The sequence below is a fragment of the Podarcis vaucheri genome (assembly GCF_965113315.1).
Source record: "Podarcis vaucheri genome assembly, chromosome: 12".
Classification (NCBI taxonomy): Eukaryota; Metazoa; Chordata; class Lepidosauria; order Squamata; family Lacertidae; genus Podarcis; species Podarcis vaucheri.
The window spans coordinates 45,854,122-45,875,349 of NC_138750.1; the positions used below are offsets into that span (position 1 = coordinate 45,854,122).

The 21,228-nt window shown below is 47.2% G+C and overlaps 2 protein-coding genes and 2 long non-coding RNA genes across 6 annotated transcripts in view; 2 read left to right on the forward strand and 2 right to left on the reverse strand.

Annotated features, from left to right (window-relative positions):
• The window catches only part of ITGB1 (integrin subunit beta 1), a 48,341-nt gene extending 38,156 nt beyond the window's left edge, over window positions 1-10,185 (reverse strand). The window contains exon 1 of one of the 3 annotated variants that reach the window (XM_082193774.1): window positions 10,164-10,185. Coding sequence is in view for 2 of the 3 variants with exons in the window: in XM_082193772.1 (XP_082049898.1) it covers window positions 9,713-9,721 (9 nt within the window). In the remaining variant the exon portion in view is untranslated. Of the gene's footprint in view, window positions 1-9,712; window positions 10,053-10,163 lie in introns of those variants that run through there. The other 2 variants (XM_082193772.1, XM_082193773.1) reach the window with 2 other exon arrangements.
• LOC309515719 overlaps window positions 1-21,228 on the forward strand; it is a 60,476-nt gene that overhangs the window by 17,999 nt on the left and 21,249 nt on the right. The gene's annotated exons all lie outside the window — the stretch shown is intronic.
• LOC309515728 lies at window positions 10,369-15,212 on the forward strand. Its single transcript, XR_014212636.1, has 3 exons — window positions 10,369-10,504; window positions 11,455-11,518; window positions 15,063-15,212. It is a non-coding gene; the product is annotated as an uncharacterized lncRNA (long non-coding RNA).
• LOC309515699 (integrin beta-1-like) overlaps window positions 16,906-21,228 on the reverse strand; it is a 46,875-nt gene continuing 42,552 nt past the window's right edge. Inside the window, exons 16-17 of the mRNA XM_082193785.1 lie at window positions 18,429-18,534; window positions 16,906-17,322 (exon numbers count right to left, since the gene is read on the reverse strand). The gene's annotated coding sequence lies outside the window, so the exon portion shown is untranslated. The remainder of the gene's footprint in view (window positions 17,323-18,428; window positions 18,535-21,228) is intronic.

Genomic DNA, 21,228 nt, shown 5'->3' on the forward strand with positions numbered 1-21,228 from the left:
GCGGCATTTGGGAGCCAAAACATTGGAGTTTCAAGGCATTTGAGAACCAAGGTACGACTGTAGAGTCCTTGAAAAATTCCTATTATTATTATAAAACCTGAAAAGTCTTCCATTTATACATGTTTGGAAGCCTTCTTGGCCGGTGTTGGAAGAGATATACCATACTATACGTACCCACTGCCATTTTTCAACTTGGGCAGTGAAAAGCTCTTGAAAGCGTAGGTGACAATGACAAATAAACCTCAAACTGTAATACATCTATAGTGCACAGAACAGGGTGTAAACACAACATAGTTAATAAGATTAAACAGTGTGTGAGTTTTTCAATAGTTAACTAAAAATAAATAAATCACATGTTAAATTCAAGGGGATAAGAGTCAATGTGCCTTTTCCCTTAGAACAATCCACACATGTTCTGAATACACAATAACTGTCCTTGCTCATTGCCAGCATCACATCTAAAATAATAAAATGATCTCATAGGGCTTTGACTTTTACATTCTATGCATGGAATTGGTTCTTGTCTATAAAACCAAATGTCATAACAAATAAATATTTAAGGCACACAAAAAATCTATGCCCTGCGCTACTTACATAATATACAGCTTGATTTCAGGAGTACAAATAGGGTAGCATTATCCAGAAAAATAAAAATAAGTATTATTTATTTCCAATACTCACATACCAGTTTTCACTACTAATGGTGACAATAGTTTATAAAACAATGAATACAACAGTTTTTTTTGTCAGAAGCACAGGGGGCAGATGCACCACTAAACCATGGTTATGAGAACAGACAGACAAGCTTGTGCACACTATTCTCACCTTTCCTTACGCACAGCACTTCAAAGATTCCAATTCTGCTTAAGAAGGAAAACATAGTTTGCTGTTCTATCCAAGCCTGGCATGCTGGTTTGTGCAAATTGTACCTTGCTTGCAAAAGGGGATCATACCCCAGGTTACAATCCTGGGTTGCTGGCAAATTATAGTCTGTTGAAACCATCAATTGCTGCTGTCAGGGGTTCAGAAGCAGAGACGCAGAGAAGGGTGGAAACAGAGAGCGAGGGGGAGGAAGCCGAAGGGAGAATGAGTGATGATGACGACCCGAGATCTCCAAGCCTAAGCAGTGAGTCAGAGGACTCCCAAAAGGGAGCCCCAGTGAGCAGAGCAAGGGGGGGATCCGGGGGGACACCCCAGGAGGAAGGGAACAGAGGAGATTCAGAGAGCAGCAGCTGGAAGTCGGGACCCACGCTCAAGACTGAGAGCAGCAGGGAGGAAGGCAGCCAGGCATCGGGTTCCGGAGGCCGTCAGCAGGAGGGAGGGCACGAGTCAGGGGTGGTCACGCCCTCCTCAGAGAGCGAGGCAACGGTCAAGAGGAAAGTAGAGAGTTGGGCGCGCGCGCCAAGTTCAAATGCAGCGGAAGCTGGAGCAGTAAGCAGCCCGGAGAGTGAGCCAGGTCCCAAAGCCCGCCGAAAGGAAGCGGAAGGATCAGGGGGGTCAGCGTCAGAGGAGAGTAGAAGGGAGGAGTCCCAGGGGGGCAGAAGGACCCAGAGACGTAGGGAGAGGCGAAGGAGGTGGAGCAAGGCTAGGGTATTAAGCTGGTGTGCAAGAGGCGGGGACTCAGATGGGTCTTCGCCGACCTAGGGCAGAAGGTGTAGAGCTGCACGCTGCAGTTCGGAAATGAAACCTGTAACTCAATAAAGACTCTTTTAAAGTGGACGCTGTGTGGCGTGGTCCTATGTGAGCTGGGACCTGGTAGCAGCTCTGACAGTAAGACCCATCTCTTCAAAGCTTCAGAAACCTGAAACCTCGCAGCGGGAGCAGAAGCCGCTAGGGGAGGAAGAGGGGTGTCTGTAAGCAAGCTCACAAAGGTTAGCAAGATGACGGAAGAACAGAGGATCTCCGCGCTGCAAGAGGCAGTGACCCAGTTGTCCTCAGAGGTATTGGCTTCCAAGAAACGGGAGGAGGAGACTACAGCCGCCTACAGAGACCTACACGCCAGGTTTGAAATGCTTGTTAAGCAAGGGCAACCGGGACCCAGACCGGAGGGCGTGGGATTGGCACGGAGAGCAGGAGGGCTTGTGGCTCACTTCGATGGGACTTTGCAACAGTACCCTAATTTTAGAGCAGACGTAATGTGCGCACTGCAACTGCTGGCAAAAGACTTTAGAGATGAGGAAGAGAAGGTGGGGTTCATATTGTCCCATTTGCATGGGGATGCCAAAGCCTGGCTGCGCAATTTGTGGAGGGATAAAGATCCGGCGCTTCAGAATGCAGATGCCTTTATCAAAGCGATGGATGCGTGTTTTTTGTCTACTATTGATGTGGATCTTGCCAGACGGGAGATTCATGGACTAAAACAAGGGAGGGCGAGCGTCCGGCAGTATCACGCCCGATTTTTTGCGCTGGTCAGTGCTTTAGAATGGGATCGGGATTCGCCCCCTGTCAGAGACCTCTTCTGGGAGGGTCTAAGTTCTGCGGTTAAGGATGAAATTGCAAGGGGGGAGAGGCCCCGAAGCACGCAGGAGGTGGTCCAAAGGGCGCTGACTGTGGGGGTGAGGCTGGAAGAACGTCCATGGTGCAGAGATGAAGGACGTGGAGGGCGCGAAGCAGCGAGAAGTTTCTCTTTCGTTCCGAGGGAAGCAGCGCGTGCGCAATCCACACCTCCGCCAGGAGGGGGAGGGGAACCGATGGAGGTTGGAGGTGCAAGGGCTCAGTCAGCAGCCAGAGCCCTAGCACCGGCAGCAGTGAAAGCGAAGCCTCCTAGAGGGAACAGGAAGTGTTACATCTGCGAGGATCCAGGCCATTTGGCGAAGGAGTGTCCCCGGAGGCTCCACAAGCACACTGCAGCCTCAGCAATGGTGACTGCAGCAACGCAGCAAGGAGAACCACAGCAGGGAAACGACGATGTCTGGCTGGAGACGGAGGCACTGGGGCCCAGCCAGACGCATCTGTGAAGCAGCCCCCAGCGATATTGCAACCCACGGATCCCCTCCCACCCAAACCAGTGGTGCAGCTCACAGCGTCTCTCCAGCTACCCAACGGCGTCACTATCGAAGTGCCGCTTTCTGTGGATTCTGGAAGCAACGCAGACTTTATAGCGCAGAGCTTTGTGGAGCAGCACGCTATACAGCTATTGCCTGCCACTCTGCCCCTGCAAGTCGTCACAGTGGATGGCAGAGAGTTGCTAGGGGGGCAGGTGGTGAAGCAGACGCCACCAATGGTGATGCGCCTTGGCAACCACAGGGAAGTCATCAGTTTTAATGTCACCCAACTGTCGGACACGCCCATTGTGTTGGGCATGAGTTGGCTGGACAGGCACAGTCCGACACTGGCTTGGTACCAGAGACAACTGATCTTCGGCTCCTCTTATTGCGCAGAACACTGCATCCTGCCCCGACGGGAGGGAGAGGAGGAGGAATCACAACTGCAGTTGGGAACGTTGCAAGCGGTCCCCCACAAATACGCGAACTTTTTGGAGGTCTTCTGCGAGAAGGAGGCGGACAAGCTACCCCCTCACCGGCCATATGACTGCAAGATTGACCTCCTACCGGGGGCGACGCTGCCGAAGGGGCGGCTATACTCCATGTCTGAAGATGAAATGCAGGAACTCAAACAGTTCATCAAGCATAACCTGGAGCGTGGCTTCATCAGAGAGTCCAAGGCAGTGGGGGGCAGTCCCGTTTTCTTCGTGAAAAAGAAAGACACGCCCCAAAAAAGACTCGTTGTGGACTACCGCCTTTTGAACCAGATGACCAAACCGTCTGATTACCCCATGCCCAGGATTGACGACCTCCTCGCGACGGTGCGCAAGGGACGCGTGTTCACCAAGTTGGACCTACGAGGGGCGTACAATCTCATCCGCATGCGGGAGGGCGATGAGTGGAAGACGGCCATGTTCACACCGCTGGGCACCTACGAGTACAGGGTTATGCCCTTTGGATTACAAAATGGCTCTCACTGTTTTCAAGCTTTTATGCATCACGTGTTGGAGGGACTCCTCTACAAGACATGCGTCTGCTTCCTGGATGACATCCTGATTTTCTCGGACTCGCAGCAAGCTCACGACCGAGACGTGAGGGAGGTGCTCAGCAGGTTGCAACAACATAGACTGTACGCCAAGCTGGAGAAGTGCCAGTTCGACACGAAGGAGGTGGATTTCCTGGGATACAAGTTGTCGGACAAGGGGATAGCCATGGACAGCACCAAGGTTCGTGCGGTATTGGATTGGAAGAGCCCGCGCAACCGGAAGGAGGTCCAGCGGTTTGTCGGCTTCGCCAACTTCTATCGCAAGTTTATCAAGGGGTTCGCGATGCAGACGGCAGCAATTACGGACACGCTCAGCTCCAAAAAAAAGAAATTCATCTGGACGGAGCAGGCGGAGCAGTCCTTTCAAGCGCTCAAGCGTCTCTTCGCATCGGAGAAGCAACTGCTGCATATCGACCCCAGTAAACCGTTGAGGGTAGAGACAGACGCGTCAGACAGAGCCGTGGGAGCTGTTCTGCTGCAGCGAGACCCGCAGGGGGTGTGGCGGCCGGGAGCGTTCTACTCCAGAAAGCTCAGCAAGTCGGAGCAGAACTACACCATCTGGGACAGGGAGTTGCTAGCCATTCATGCGGCTTTCAAGGCGTGGAGGCACTTCCTAATCGGCGCCAAGCACACGGTGCAGGTCTGCACGGACCACAAGAATCTGGAGCACTGGCGCACGGCTCAGTTCCTGAACCAGAGGCAGATACGTTGGGCGGAGTTCTTTGCTGACTTCAATTTCCGAATAGAGTACGTCCCAGGCGACACCAACATCATGGCGGATGCACTGTCCCGAAAACCGCAATACCTAGAAGAGGTGACGCCAGCGGCGGCCATGCACATCTTCGCACCGACGGCGTGGGCGTGTGCCTCAGCTACAGTAGACCTGGATGCGGTGCGACGTGCATTGCGGGACGACTCATTCGCACAAGACAAGATGGCGGAACTGCTCAGAGGCACGGCTACCACGGACGAGTTCCAGGTGCGGGACGGCTTGCTCCTACGCAAAGGGGCTGTCTATGTACCAGGAGACGACCTTCGCGCCAAGGTACTGCAACAGTTGCACGACGCACCCACGGCCGGTCACTTTGGCACAGAGAAAACGATGGAATTAGTCGCGAGAGACTTCTGGTGGCCCAGGCTGAGAGGGGAGGTCGCGGACTACGTCGCGAGGTGCGACACCTGCCAGAGGGCCAAGCCGGTACACAGACCACCGGCGGGACTGTTAGAACCGCTGCAAACGCCGTTTGAACCGTGGGAGAGGGTGGCCCTGGACTTTGTGACGGATTTACCCAGCTCGAGAGGCAAGACAGCTGTGCTAGTGGTGGTGGACTTGTTCACCAAGATGGCACATTTCATTCCGTGTGCGAAGGTGGCCACGGCGGAACAAACCGCCAAACTGTTCATAGATCACGTGTTCAAAGTGCATGGCCTGCCACGGTCTATCCTGTCCGACCGCGGACGCCAGTTCATCTCGTCTTTCTGGCAGAAGCTGATGGGTTTTCTAAATGTCAAGGTCAATCTGGCATCAGCAAGACACCCGCAGACCAACGGGCAAGCAGAGAGGGTCAATGCCATCATGCAGCAGTACCTGAGATGCTATGCCAATCAACAGCCTGCGACGTGGGTGGATTACCTGCCGCTAGCCGAGTTCGCTTACAACAACACGAAGCACGTGTCCACAGGAGTGACGCCGTTCTTTGCCAACAATGGGAGGCATCCCAGAACCTTCCCGGGACTGGAGAGAGTGGGGGAAGGAGAACCACAGACGGCGGACGCGTTCGCGTCAGAGCTGCAGGCGGTCCACGATCAACTCAGACGGCAGCTGGAGCTAGCTAAGCACGCCTACAAGGTGCAAGCTGACAAGCACAGGCGGGTTGGCGAAGTGATCCAAGTGGGAGACTGGGTCTGGTTGGCAGCCCACGCAGTGCCGACCAGGTCACTTGCCAAGAAGAAGTTGGGGCACAAGCAGATCGGTCCGTACCAAGTCGAAGCGCAGATCAACCCGGTAGCCTTCCGACTGGCGCTGCCGGAGGGTTCCAGAATGCATCCGGTGTTCCACAGGTCGGTGCTCACTCCCTACAAGGCACCTCACAGGTTCCAGGAGCCAGGGACGGCGCCAAGTCCGCTCCGGGAACGGACGGAGACGCGGGGGGTGAAGCACCAGGACCACATCAACGAGGTCACGGAGATTTTGGACTCCAGATGGGGGGAGGAGGGAGTCGAATACCTCTTAGCCAGAGAGGGCACCCGGGCCAGCGCCAATAGCTGGGTACCAGACTACGCTTTGGAGGAACCCCTGCTCAAGGACGAGTTTCATGCCCTCTTCCCACACAAACCCATGCCAGCGAGCTTCTTCGACGACTGGTTGTTCACACCCACACTTTCTTCCAGCACGTTCCATGGATTCGACTCAGAAGGGGAACCCGCACGGAGCACCCGTTCCCCAGAAGGTTCACCGGCAGGTTCGGCATCAGGCAACTCGTATTGGTGGGACGATCGACCAGAGGAGCAATGGCGCAGGAAGTGGCTGGAGATGCCAGGTCGAGCGACCGACGCAGAGACTGACATGGACGTGTTCGGGGAGGACCTCGGGTTCGAGCACGGCGGTACAGAGATGGAAGAGCAACAAGTCAACGTCGACGACCGCGAGGGGGAAGACTCGGAGGTTTTCAGTTGGCGGCCACCCACGGGGAGCGACCTGTATCCAGCATTCCCTCCCATGATGATGGAGCACCCAGCACCCACACCTGACAGCGGGGAGGGGGGAAGGGGGGGCTTCGAGGGGGGGATGGATGTCAGGGGTTCAGAAGCAGAGACGCAGAGAAGGGTGGAAACAGAGAGCGAGGGGGAGGAAGCCGAAGGGAGAATGAGTGATGATGACGACCCGAGATCTCCAAGCCTAAGCAGTGAGTCAGAGGACTCCCAAAAGGGAGCCCCAGTGAGCAGAGCAAGGGGGGGATCCGGGGGGACACCCCAGGAGGAAGGGAACAGAGGAGATTCAGAGAGCAGCAGCTGGAAGTCGGGACCCACGCTCAAGACTGAGAGCAGCAGGGAGGAAGGCAGCCAGGCATCGGGTTCCGGAGGCCGTCAGCAGGAGGGAGGGCACGAGTCAGGGGTGGTCACGCCCTCCTCAGAGAGCGAGGCAACGGTCAAGAGGAAAGTAGAGAGTTGGGCGCGCGCGCCAAGTTCAAATGCAGCGGAAGCTGGAGCAGTAAGCAGCCCGGAGAGTGAGCCAGGTCCCAAAGCCCGCCGAAAGGAAGCGGAAGGATCAGGGGGGTCAGCGTCAGAGGAGAGTAGAAGGGAGGAGTCCCAGGGGGGCAGAAGGACCCAGAGACGTAGGGAGAGGCGAAGGAGGTGGAGCAAGGCTAGGGTATTAAGCTGGTGTGCAAGAGGCGGGGACTCAGATGGGTCTTCGCCGACCTAGGGCAGAAGGTGTAGAGCTGCACGCTGCAGTTCGGAAATGAAACCTGTAACTCAATAAAGACTCTTTTAAAGTGGACGCTGTGTGGCGTGGTCCTATGTGAGCTGGGACCTGGTAGCAGCTCTGACAGCTGCTCTTTTAACTGCCTAGTTTTTTGCTATTGTGATTACTATTTAAAAATAAAAATAAAAAATTAGCTGACTTTGAACTCGAGGCCAAAGGTGTGCTATAAGCATTCAGAATAAATAAATGGTTATCCAAAAGTAAGTCCAGGCTCTGTAATGTTCCTCCAAAGTAAGCATGTCTAGGATTTAAATAACAATTCATTGAACAATAGAAAACAACTGCAAACTTAACTCCCATCTGGGAGTAGCTGGGGCGAGCAGAGCTACTGTATCCAAAGCCTTGCAGCTAAAGCTAAGGGTGGGGGGGTGGTAGCAGCAATGAACTTTGCTGCAGTTGCTCTAGTAGTTTATGAACCAGGAGATCCTCAAATGGCCTATTTCTGCCTCTGGCTAACGTACAGGCAGTGGTGGATTTCCATTGCCCATTGTTTTGGCAGGTGTAGTGGAGATCTCTGCAGTGCTACATCCTCTATAACACTCTCCAGCATGGTGGATCAGGGCTAAGTGACACCGTCAATTTCCAGAAGCAGTTGAAAAGAAGAACCCTCCAGCCTAGGCCTCCTTTGCAGGTGTGTGAGAAGCTAACCTCTTTCTGAGTTAATTTAAGGTGTCAGAATTAACAGAAACCAGATAGGGATTTATTAGCAGTGAAAACATAACATAAAACGGGACTCAGGCATGGTTGACAGAAAGAGGAGAAAGTCCCTACAAGGGCACGTTAACATGCACACATGGACGTAACTGATGCAAACTGCAGTTCATTGTATTGGACTGAAAATCACGCATGCAAGTAAGAACAGTTCCAAAACTGTTACCACAAAATATATTATGAGAGTGAAATCCAGTATCACTTCTCCAGGAAACAACAACACATGAAGGCACCATGAGGCTTGAGCTGCGTGCCAAAAAAGCCACACTTAAGTCATTAAACTTTGAGGTAAGCGTGCACATATCTAGGCTACAAAATCTGCAACTTTTACTTGAAAGCAAACTCTGTGAAAAGTAATGGGAGTAGCTTCAGGATGCTAGACTACAGTCCTAAGGCTATGCAAACATGGAGTCCCTTTCTAAGCATGCTCAATCAGAAAAAGTTCAGCTGCGCTTAATGGAGCAGACTCCCAGGTATATGTACATAGGAATATGGCCCAGTTCCAATGCAGTTCACAAAATGTACTTGCAAATTTGGTAGACACTGTTCACTTTTAAGCTTTGTAAAGTCTATCAGGAAATGGCATGACAGGCATTTCCTGTCTCTTATGTTGGCATTCTCCTTCAGCTGGGGCATGATTAACACCATCAACTTACAGACACTATTGGGGGAGGTGGGAGAGAGAAAGCAAGGGGCATAAATCTCCTGAGCCCTTCCAGATGTTGGCACTCCAACTCCCATCAGCCCCAACCAGAATAGCCAGTGGCGAGGGATGATGGGAGTTGCAGCCCAACAACATCTGGAGAGCCACAACTTCACCATCCCTGCTCTAAAACCACCGACGTCCAACCAAAACAGCCCATCCAACACCACCACCACCACACCCACCCACAGGGAACGAGGCTTGTGGCACATTTAAGGCTAACACAACGATTGTGCCAAAGGTTTAGTGAACTAAAGCCCACGTCGTCTGACGTGGCCAACAAATCCGTTAACCTTGTATGGTGCCACAAGATTCTTTTGTTGTGCTGCTGGCTGCAACATCTCTGCCTGCCTGGAACTTGCAGTTAAAAAGGACATAAATAATAAATAATAATAATAATATCCTCCTACGCAAGTGCAGTTCCCCCCTGCAGCACCTTCGGTTATTCTCTCCCCCTCGTTCCCGCCCGGCGAACACGCCCTTATAAAGGCACGCTTTGGCTTTTTCTGAAAAAGGGCACAAGGCGCTCCTTCCTCCCAGCCCCACAGAAAGGACGGGGGGGGGGAGGGCAGCGCTCTCCCTCCTTCTCCCTATAAGTCCCCCCCCCCCCGCCTTTCTCTTTCTCACTCGGCCACACTTTCATATCCCACAAAATAGGAAGAGGCTGGAAACAAAAACCAAAAAAATTAGAGGGATACAGATACACTCGCAACGCCCAGGCTTAGTTCTGTGCCACCCCCCCTCAGCAGACCCCCCCCTTGCCTGCCCCTCCTCTCCGCCGCTACCTGTGCCATGGCCGCGGCTGAGCTCGGGCGCCTCCCCGACCCTTGTCCGGGGGCTTCGAGAAGTTGGTGGCGGGGCTGAGCCTGCTTCCTCCGCCTCGCCGCGCCTCTCCCTCGTCTCCTCTGCTCCGGGGCCTGGCCCGGTCTCCTCAGGGCGACGCCTCGGGGGTGCTGAGGGTGGCGGCGGCGGCGGCGACTGCTATCCCCTCTCGCCTACCAGAGCCGCGCCTTCTTCCCTTCCTTCCTTCCAAACATACGGCAGGGCCGGGAGAAAGGGACGGCCAGGCCTTGCAACCGCCGCCGCCGCCGCTCCTTGTGCGCCTCCGGAAGCGCATTCCTCCCCGCTGCCGTCAGGCTGGGCGGAGCATGAAAGGCGCGGAATTGGGGCCCTCAGGCTTGTCTGCGTCGGAGCAAAGCGGGGTTTTCCCTCCCTGGCCCTCGTCACGGAGCTCACCTTTGCCTTGAAACTCGGCTTTTAGGATCGACAAAAGGTTCACAAACACACAGGCGTTGCCTTCATCCCCCTGCTGAAAGTGTAGATTGGCCAAAGGTTTGCTCCTCCGTAAGGACACTCCTGGGATATATATATTTTTACTCGGAAGTAAAGCTTGCGTTCAGAGGGTGTAGACTTGCAGCCTGAGGCACGCTCTTTCTCTTCACTCCTACAGGTTTCATTTCACATCAGGCTGAAAAACAGAGGGTACATTGGAATTTCTGGGTGATCTGAAGTAGATCAGGAAAGGTTCCTTCCTGACTCCCAGTTGTTTGCCCTAGGAAAGACTCTCTAGTAAGCAGGTAGTCGTGTAACAAGGGGAGATGCTGCCCTTCTGCGGATTGGTAAAGAGTTCTAGCAATGGAGGAATTTAGAAAGTGGAGTCTCTATTTTAAGGTTGTTTCTTGTCATAGGGAAAAGGAACCGAACCATATCCCTAGATCCACTTTTTAAAGACAAAAGTTGATTCTATTCACATTGAATAGGCACTTTGCACATACTCACAACTCTCTTTTAAAAAGCCACATTCAAGTCCATGATAATTGAGCAGGCCCTACTATTGTTGAACTATAACTTTCATCATCCCTGGCCATTGACGTACTACTCTTTCAGAACCAAACTTCCCCTTGACCTCTCTCATCCCTGGTTAGCTTAGTCATTTGTCTCATCCTGCCAAGTGACAATTGATACAGAATTTTAAACACCCTTATACTGAGTCAGATCACTGGTATATCTAGCCTAGTAGTGTGTAATCTGAACTTCCAGTGGCTCTCTAGGGTCTCACTACAATAACGCACTAATTTGGAAGACAAATTCCCACAAGAACAAAGTGCATAAATCTTTAATGACAGAGCACCCCTTAGAAGGCATATGTTCCAACAGCACCACACTATTAACAGCAATGAGCATTTTTGCTAATGTGATATCTCCAAAGAATCTAAAAAGACGTATCTGAAAGTCTGCTACTATGCACATCTGGATGTCTGCAGGGGGCAAGACATTCAATTAGGGTTGCCATATTTTACAAAAGTGGAAACCAGGACACCCCAAAAGTTGTGTGATATCCAGTGTGTGTGTATCAGTTTCTAGCACTTGTTGAACCTGATAAATTAATCAAAATTGTACAGGCACTTGCTTTGTTTACCATCTAGTTTTATGAAGAGTTCTGGAGAACTCAAATGTTTGCATGCAGTTTTCTGATATTTTGGTTGGCCTAATAAAGGTATTGCCCTAATCAGTGCTATTTTTCTAGAAAAAGAGGTGCCAGAACTCTCCATGAACACCTCCCTCATTCTCTTAGTTCCAGTACCTCTCAGGTAGGTACCATTGCCATTCTGAGTTCTGGCAAGTTCCAGGTGAAAAAAAGTCCTGGCCCTAATATTTAATTTTTTTCTTATGGCTTAAGGCAGGTATTTCTACATATTGTGTAACAACTGATTAATCTTTAATACTTTCATTATTTTGTAATACTTTAGCAGCAACAGCAACAACAACAGCTACAATAATAAATTAGGCAGTGATTCCATGCACAATGCTTTTAGAAAATATACCCTTGTCCAGTTTTCCTCTCTACTTTAAAATAATAGTTTGCCTTTCCTTGTAACTGCAATAGCAAACATATTCCTCCCTTATATATCTTTTCCAGCATTGCCTGCACAGTTATTTGTATAAATTTAGATTATGGTTTCTTAGGACCATTCAGGTTCCCCCTGATTTTATAGTCACACATTACAATGTTAGCAAGGGAAATGGTGTGGCTTTCGGAGAACACAAAGGGAAGTTCAAAAGGAGCTGTCAGGTGTGTAGATGGGGCTCTATAGAAAGCAGAACTGCATAATTGCCAGCTCCCAATTCAAAACCACAAGTTCAGCAACCTGTGAAATTGATTTAAAAGCTGTCAGGAATAATATATAAAATATTGTCAGTTTCTGAGCCTCTGGAATACACTGTAGTCACTGTAAAAGTTTAGTTGTTGTGATCAATTATGTTTTAACAATTAATAGCTAAATTCAGTAATACCGCACTTTAACATAAATTCAACCTGAATGAAACTCCCCCTTAGTTTTAAAATAACCTGCCAGATGGGCGGAGTATAAATAATAAAATTGTTGTTGCTGCTGCTCATGTTTAAACCTAGATCTATCATTAGTTCATAACCCATTGAACATCCATCAGCCTATCTACACTTGCACTATTCCTTTTGTTACAAAAAGCCCTGTGAGGGCATGTGAAAAGCTCAGTGGAGCAGCAATGAAACTACTATCAAAAGGCCCTACCATCAGCCTGCAAAAGTCATACACCAGAGACCATTATGTTCCCGATATCAGTTTGCTAGCTGTAATAGTAATAGGGGTTGCTCGTGCGTAAGTTGCCGCCACTCCTGGCTAGGTTCCCTGGTTAAGCCTTTTCTGTCTGGACAGCCCTTCACTTCGTGGCTGTTTCAGTCGCTAGCAGAATCCGTCAGTGGGCGTTTCTTAAACCTTTTCCAGCATAAAAGCTGTTTGATGCCAAGTCTCCTCCTACTGTCCCTGCGTGGAAGTCTTCTGCGCAGGGAGGGTGTGGGTAGCAGAGGACCTGTGCTCTCCCCGCTGGTCTCCGGTGAGGAGTCCTGGAGCCCCCTCGCCGATTCCCCCATCTGCCCCCCTTTATCACTGGTGTTACGCTGATTTCCTTCCCCTGCTGATGAGCTGCCTCTCTCCCTGCTGGGCCCTTCTCCAGCATCACTTGGGAGCCTTGCCTCCGCCTCTGGCTACGATGTCAGTTCCCTGACACTAGCTGTAGCTGGGCCTGGGGACATCCTATTCCATAATAATAATTTTACTATTTATACCCTGCCCATCTGACTGGGTCGCCCGAGCCACTCTTGGCGGCTTTCAACATACCATATAAAAACATAATAAAACATTAAATATTTAAAAGCTTCCTTATAAAGGGCTGCCTTCAGATGTCTTCCAAAGGTTGTATACAGTGGTACCTCAGGTTACATACGCTTCAGGTTACATACGCTTCAGGTTACAGACTCCGCTAACCCAGAAATAGTACCTCAGGTTAAGAACTTTGCTTCAGGATGAGAACAGAAATTGTGTTCCGGCGGCGCGGCGGCAGCAGGAGGCTCCATTAGCTAAAGTGGTGCTTCAGGTGAAGAACAGTTTCAGGTTAAGAACGGACCTCCGGAACGAATTAAGTACTTAACCCGAGGTACCACTGTAGTTATTTTCTGTATTTATGTGAATCTAATGCGCCATCGAATCTAATGTGCACCTCAATTTTTAAAACCTTGGAACCAAAAAAGGTTTTTGCTGGCGAATGTAAATGCACCATCAAATCTAATGTGCACCCTAATTTTCGCAACGTAATTTGTCCAAAAAAAGGGTGTGCATTACATTTGAGTAAATACAGTATCTCCTAGGCTTGGGCGTCGCATATACTGTAGTAACTTTGTTATTAACTGCCACATGCCACTATTTCTGTGATTTTTAAGATCTGTTGATGATGCCAAGAAATCCTCCCAAGCACTTAATATACTGCAGCAGTTTGTGGCCTGGTGTTTTCATTCCTTTCTTGAAAACACACCAGAAAGTTTGGCACTGATACATAGTGAAATGCTAAACATATTTGCCTAGGATGCTAGGCAAAAATAGACGATTTTGGCTGGCAAAACACAATGGAATTTTATGTCATGCTGCCATAAGAGTTTGGTCAAGAGCTTGCCATCATCAAGATCTATCAGGGTCCATATCTGTTCATCTTTTGAAACTGATGGGTAATCTGTCCTGCATTTTCTAAGATGAAAGCTGTTCTGAATTACCATTTCAACTAGAATATTTCAAAAATTTGACAACTTGGAAGAATAATTATAAATCAGATTCACGTCAGACATTCACCAAGCTCCTTGGCAATAGTGTTATGAAAAGCAATATTTTGGTTAAAAGGAAAGGTTCATCAGAATGAAGAATTTTCTAAAAAATGAGAACTTCTAATGACAGTCCAATGCTGAGTCCAAGCTGTAGTGGTATAATGTTCAGTGGCTGTAATGAGGCCAGTGATTGGCTGTATTCCACCAGTACAGTATTTGAAAAGAGCTGTTTTGGAGATCAAATGTACCCTTAGGTGAGGAATGGGGAACCTCTTTGGCCCATACCTGTTAAGGAAGTGGAATCTGAGCATAAGCTGTCTCTTAACTGAAGCCCAGTCACCAATAAGATATCCTCTTTTTAGAGTAAACAGTTCATTTTAAACTCTATACATCCTGTATCCATTGGAACACTGAGAAACCCATGTTTTGTCCTCTATTTCAGTTCCACAGACGCCCATCTGACTGAGGCAGGGTGGAGGACATTGACTTAGTCATTGGTACCACCCATTAGCATTCAGTTAAAACAGAGGGCGGATTACTGGGGGACTTTGGAAACTCACTATAGATCTCAGCCCAACTCATCTTGCAGAATGCCTCTAAGGAGAAAATGTAGAAAATGTATAGAGGTAAAAAAAGAGATCCAGTTTAACCCATTATTAGCCTTAGGGTATTGCGGGGGGGGGGAATCCACACATGGTGTAGTGCAGTGGTAAAAAATGATGGATTCTGCCACTCTCAGCACATTTAAGCTTTCCTCACGAAAAAAAGCAAACCCAAAACCTTCTAGACATAGGATCCCTTTAAAACAATTTCTTAGCCAAATTCACCCTGAATGTTCCCATAATTTTCACTGTGGGTTAGGACTTCCACTTCATCCTTTACACACACTCTTAATGAGAAAAAGTAGGGAGGAAGGGAGGATGAATTATTTTACCCAAATAACCAAAAACTTATTAAAGGCTCAATAATCCAAGGGGATTTATTTTGTGATTGTCCCATTATAGGTACAAAGCATGTACTCAAGTCAAGCCGTGGAATTAGCTAAATCTGCCTGTTCTGAAGGCGAGAAACAAGTATTACAGCTTGCAGCTATGGTAGAGACTTTGCCTTCTGATATATTTAGTTTGTGGTTACACAAACTCTTTTCCATTCCAGATCACACAATACATGTGGGGTTATTTTAAACAAAACACTATTTTAAAAAATCTATTTCTTTTGTCTCTATGATCATATCAGATGTTCCCAGGACAGTTGCTGATGCTGAATGGAAAGATGACTGTGTTAGATTTCCAGTGATTCATAAAGCCACCTCCTTCTCTGTTCTCCTTTCAGAAGCCTTGCAAATTTCCCTCTGTCAGTTAAATTAGGGATGGAGAATCTGAGGTCCTCCAGATATTGCTGAACTACAAGTCCCATGGCCTCTAATAATGGGCTGAGCTGTGTGGAACTGGTGCTTAGCATATGTTTTGTTAAGTACAAATTTAAAAATAGTTCATGACCATCTTAGAATCAGCATAAGCCCAAGGCGTTTTAGGACTTTTTTATGTTATCACTTTATCTCCTGAGATGTGAATAAGCCAAAAGCAGGGTTTTACTCACACAACATTGTTTGCACTTAGTAACACAAATAGTTCGTCAAGCAGGATTAATCAGCAATGCTGCTATGAGATTGCTTCTTATCACCAAATCTGTAGTATAAACATGCTGGCTGTGTTGGCCAAATGGGAAGCATCCCATTTTCGGTATGAATATGATATGAATTTTGAGCTTGCTGCTTGGAACACTGATTTGGAAATGACTGTGACATTTTAAAGCATCCTTCCCCAAACTGGTGCCTCCCCCTGACATTTTGGAGTACATCTCCTATCATCCCTGATCATTGGTCATGCTAGGGCTGACAGGAGTTGTAGTTCAACAACATCTGGCAGGAATCAGGTTGAGGAAAGGTGCTTAAAAAAAGTTATTCAACAAGGTTTTCTAAGTGGATTGCCTTGATTGCAGGTTTGGTTTGCGCACAGATTTCCACATCACAATTAGAAACCCTATCTAACAGCTGCTCAAGCTTTGAAAACTAGACAGATGGTGTTACAAAATGTGTTGTGATGCTTCCCATTTCTCTAAGCAGTAGGAAACGCCAGCTGCTACAGAGTTGAGTTCCCTTTTGAGAAGCTTGGGTATTTTTTTGTAAGCATAAAAATATACAAGTTGAGCAGGGGGCATCAGACAAGAACTTTGGCAATCATGCATGCTGGTCTTTAAAGCAGTATCAGTTCTCCCAAAAGCTGAAAGCATAGCCTTAGAAATTCACAGCTGTGGCCAGGAAGAGTCAATTTCCCATGAAAAGACATCTCGGTTGCCTTCTAAAGCTTGATTCCATGTGGATTCCCAAAGATAGAAATATATAGATTTGGTTCCTCAACAGGGATTTTGAAGAATTCTGATGGAAACATGGGTGAAAATTGCTCATGTTTGCTTATTCATCCCACTTATGGAATGGAAATCAATCTTCTGATAACAATTCCATAGTTTCCTCTAATTCCGCCATCTGCAATCCCCTGCATCATATTTCATATCATGCCCAAAGGCCCCCCAACTGCTAGGAGCACATGTTGGTGTGGGGCAGTGAGGTCTGAAAGCCCCATTCTGATCTTTCCTCTGTTCAAAAAAGGAAAGTTAGGATCTTAAAACACAGCAATTAGTAATCCATAAATTTAGTTTATACATACAGTTTAATGTGGATTATAAAAGCAAGCTATATAGCAAATCTAACACATAATGTCCTTGTTATTGTGGCTTACATTATTCCGTCTTGCTTGGAGGGGGGGGGGGACTGGACTTCAATCCCAGTAAGTCCTTCCCTGAATACACCATGGTTTGTGGTGGTGGGAAGTGTAGAATATGAATTGCAGGATAAGATTACAGATTTGATTACATCTATTCATTTGCAACTCTTTATGAAAACAATTTAGTAAACTGGTTTGTTGTTAGTGCATTCCATGCTGCGTATGTTTCTGTTGCAGGACTCAGTGTTGGGTTTGTCCTAATCTATAATCTATAATAGCTCCCTAGCAGTAAACTTAATGATTCACTATGACTCATTTTGAAGAATAGATTTATACCTCCAGTTCAGCAGCATCCAGATAAAATCACTGGCTGTTTACACAATAAAGACCATCCCAAGGCTTTAAAATGGCACATATATATTTTCTCCCTTGAACATTTCACTTCTTACTTTCAGTTGCAAATCAGCAACACAATCCTTGCCTGCAGTTTTGAATGGAAGGAAATCAGTAAGTACTGCTATAAATTAAATTTCAAGTGCCAAGTGAATGTCCTCCTTTTGTGGAGGTAATTGGTAAGAAGAGATCCTCTTTGTTACTGTAAGTTCAGTATAGAAACTGATAGAAGTGATGATTAAAGCTTTATTGCTGTTAGGAGTAGCTGAGACTTCAAAGTGAAAGCAAGATATGGAATTGTGCTAAGAGAGAAGCCTTTTGTTAATGGGGGTTCAGTCTTATGGAGTGTATTCATGTTGCCTCCTTAGAACACAGTGAAGTTGCTTCCCCATCTCCATGTGCTTCACAGCTCTTCCCTTCCCCTCAGCTGTTCACATCAGCACAGCTTCATTAGTGTCAGATTCCGTTCTGTTTGTAGACACACCAGGGGGCATTGATAGGGTGGGGAAATGCCTTTTACCCTATGCAAAGTTATTCATAAGTACTTAATTCACTCCGGAGGTCCGTTCTTAACCTGAAACTGTTCTTAACCTGAAGCACCACTTTAGCTAATGGGGCCTCCTGCTGCTGCCGTGCCGCCGGAGCACGATTTCTGTTCTCATCCTGAAGCAAAGTTCTTAACCCAAGGTACTATTTCTGGGTTAGCGGAGTCTGTAACCTGAAGCGTATGTAACCTGAGGTACCACTGTATTTTGTTAGGATACACATGCATTTTGGATAACATCATTTGATGTATGAAAATGCAGCAAGTGCACAGCAAACAGGAGTGTGAACACAGCTGTGTTGTCCATAGGACAAGTCGGCAGAAAACCTGTAACTAGCACAATCCTGACCATGTCTGCTCAGAAGTAAGCCCTTTCTAGACCACTTTTATATTAGAAGCCAGAAGGCATTCTCCACTACTTGTTTTGCTTACTACTTCTGAAAACCCCTTCATTTAGCCAATATGTGCCTGACAACACAACCTACGCAGAAGTGATCCCCATTCAGTTCAGTGGGGACTTATTCTCAGGTCAATGTATGTAGGCTTAGCTCGAATGTTTCTCTTTTGACCCAATAAAAATGAGTAAGTTTTTTGGGGGGCTCTTGAGATCAGTTTCCTCAAATGCTGGAGAAAGGTTAGCTATGACTTACGAGTTTCAGTCCTTCCAGATGTCTTACTTCCTTAATGTTGGTTAGACATACAAATATAAGGTTCCTGGTTTTCTACTTTACTGTAATGGAAGAGGACGTCCAGGAACTGAAAGGAACAAGGATCAGAAAATGCACCATCATTCTAAATCTATTTTAGAGGAAACTATTAAATGGATACTGTACTAACTTCAGCTATCATGTCCCTGTTACCGGTTTTTAAACCAGCGAATCCATTGTTTCTGGTTTTCTTTTAAAAATAACGGTGTTTCTGCAGTATAGAAGTGTGCAGATAGGAAACAAAAAGAATAGCCCAAGGGCATTCTCTGTCCAATGGGTGTGTCATCGTGACCTTGCAAGCCAGGGCAGCACTATTGAATGTGTTGCCAAAGAATAAAGTAAGCTGCAGCAGGGCCTTTGTTTAAAATCTTAATAAAAAATGAATCATCGAAAAGAGCATGTCCCTGCATGGCTTCTCTTTTAAATCTCTTTGAGATTTTTTTCTACAATCAAGTGACATTTTATTAAACAAACAAACAAACAAACAAACAAACAAACAAACGATAGGAGTTCAAATATCCTGCCCCATGTTTGCCTTCTGCAACCATATTCTACTTCTCAGTGGTTTAATAGTGAATTTCAAAGTGCAGGAGACCCATCATGGCTGCCCCCTAAGCCATATACCAAAAATGCAGGCAGCTGTACAGATCCATTATTATTCACAGACACAGCCATGGGCGTAGCCAGGATTTTTGTTAGTGGGGACAGGCCTTTTGTTAGGGAGGGGGCAGAACCTCAGTTTGCTATGTATTTATTTTTATTTTTTTGATGGGGGCCCATGGACACAGCCAGAATGACTTAGCTCCCTCACCCCCATGAGCTGCATAGCTTAGAGAAGAATTTGACTTGCAGTATAAACTGCAAAGAAAGCAAACCAAATCACTTTGGACTCTAGCTCGCAAAACAGTGACACTGACTGCCAGGCAAGAAAGGTTAATTCTAAATCCACATTTCACTTCCCAGAGTAAAAGCAAGGCCTGTGAGTTACTGTGCTGCTCCTTCCATTAGCAAAACAAGAGGAGGAATGAATGAGCTAGATATCTCAGATGCTAGGTTGGGAAACATGTAGATGGACAAAAGGAATGTCAAAAGGAGGAAATTGGAGGCTCGAGTGTGAAAGCGTAGTGCAGATAAGGCTCACTGAGCAATTAATTCATTTCTTTCCCACTCAGCTTTTATCTTGCCCTTCATCTGACAATTTCTGGGTGGAGTTCATGGTTCTCCTCCCAATTCTTTGCTTATGACAACCCTGCAAGGTAGCCTAGGCTGAAAGATAGTGACTAGCTAAAGGTTACACACCCAGCTTTGGGGCTGAGTGGTGATTTGAACCCAGGGATCCCTGGTTCTACTCCAAGTAGGGCCTTTTAGCATACAAAATGGTAATAAAAACTTTCAAGTCACACTGAAATCTTCAGGGATGGATGATTTTAAAAAATCACATGTGGGTGATAATGTACAGTACCAGTAAAATTGAGGGCTCTTTAAATTGAAGTTTAGGCAGGGAACAGATCAGAAATCTATCTGTTATACAGTTTATTTATCTGGGGTGGGGAAATCCAACAAGGATTTCCAGCAGAATTGGTGGTGGTTGTGGGCAGAATTCAGCAAGAAGATACAGTACAATGAAATTAGAGTGCACTGAGTATTTACTCTCCAGTGCTAGTCTATGGGCAGTAGAATCTCTCTGCATGAAGCAGCACTCCGGGTTATGTCTGTATATGGAATTTGACACGGGTGGAAAGAGAATCAAACTCCTGACGCAAAGCCTTTAGTGTGCTAGAAACTCAGGGCCAAACTATGTGTTTTGCCAGAAGAGATCTGTGACTGATCTCTTGATGTTTTGTTCTGGTTTTTTGTTTTAGCTAAATATATCTGTAGGGGAGGCCCCTCTGCTCATTGGACTGGGGAAGGAGCAATGAGGATGGAGCCTTTTAACGTTCCCTGAAGCTTTTTGCTGCTCAGAATTGATGCTTGCTAGTTTATATTTCTTCCTGTATTTTTTTTCTCTCCCAGGAAGCACGAGGAAAAGAGAGCAGGGAGGATTAAACACACCCAGCCCTTATGCCACTTCCTTGACCAAATTAGGACCTTTCTCTTCTCCCTGCAGCAGTGTTTAGCTGAAAAAGAAAGTTGGGAGATCATTCAAGGGTTTCCCAATATTACACATACCTTGGCACTAATTTTCCTGTTATTTCAGAAGCACAGCCATGCCAGTTTGTTGCAGCTTGGGCACTGCAGGTACAACAGCTGATTGTGGCATGAGCTCCTTTATGCTATAGCCTTCTTCCTCAACTGCATCTCATGAAGCAGGCTGTTGCCTAGGGAAAATGTGGGCTATAATAAATTTCTTAGCCTTTAAGGCACCATATTTGCCCCTCTTGAGCTATGCTAAATCCATGGCTAACAAATGTGTGTGGGGATGGTTTAGCCCCACATGTATTCACTAGAAGTTTCATAGCATCCAGCTGTACACATCTACAGCTCTCTGCACATGATCAGGAACCCTGCCTCTCTCTCTATATTCTAATGAGCATCTGTATTCCAATGAGGGAAGGGGAGGTCAGAGCTTCAATGTATCCCCTGCAAAAGTTTATTATTCACAGATTCTTAGTGCCTGAAAACAACTATTGTTACCATTCTGGCAAGGAAACCTGAATGTGCATTTAAAGTGATTTGCTCCTTATAAGAGCATCTTTATCCCTGTGGCAATTATGTAAGTAGAAAAGGGAAAGTTACACCCTGT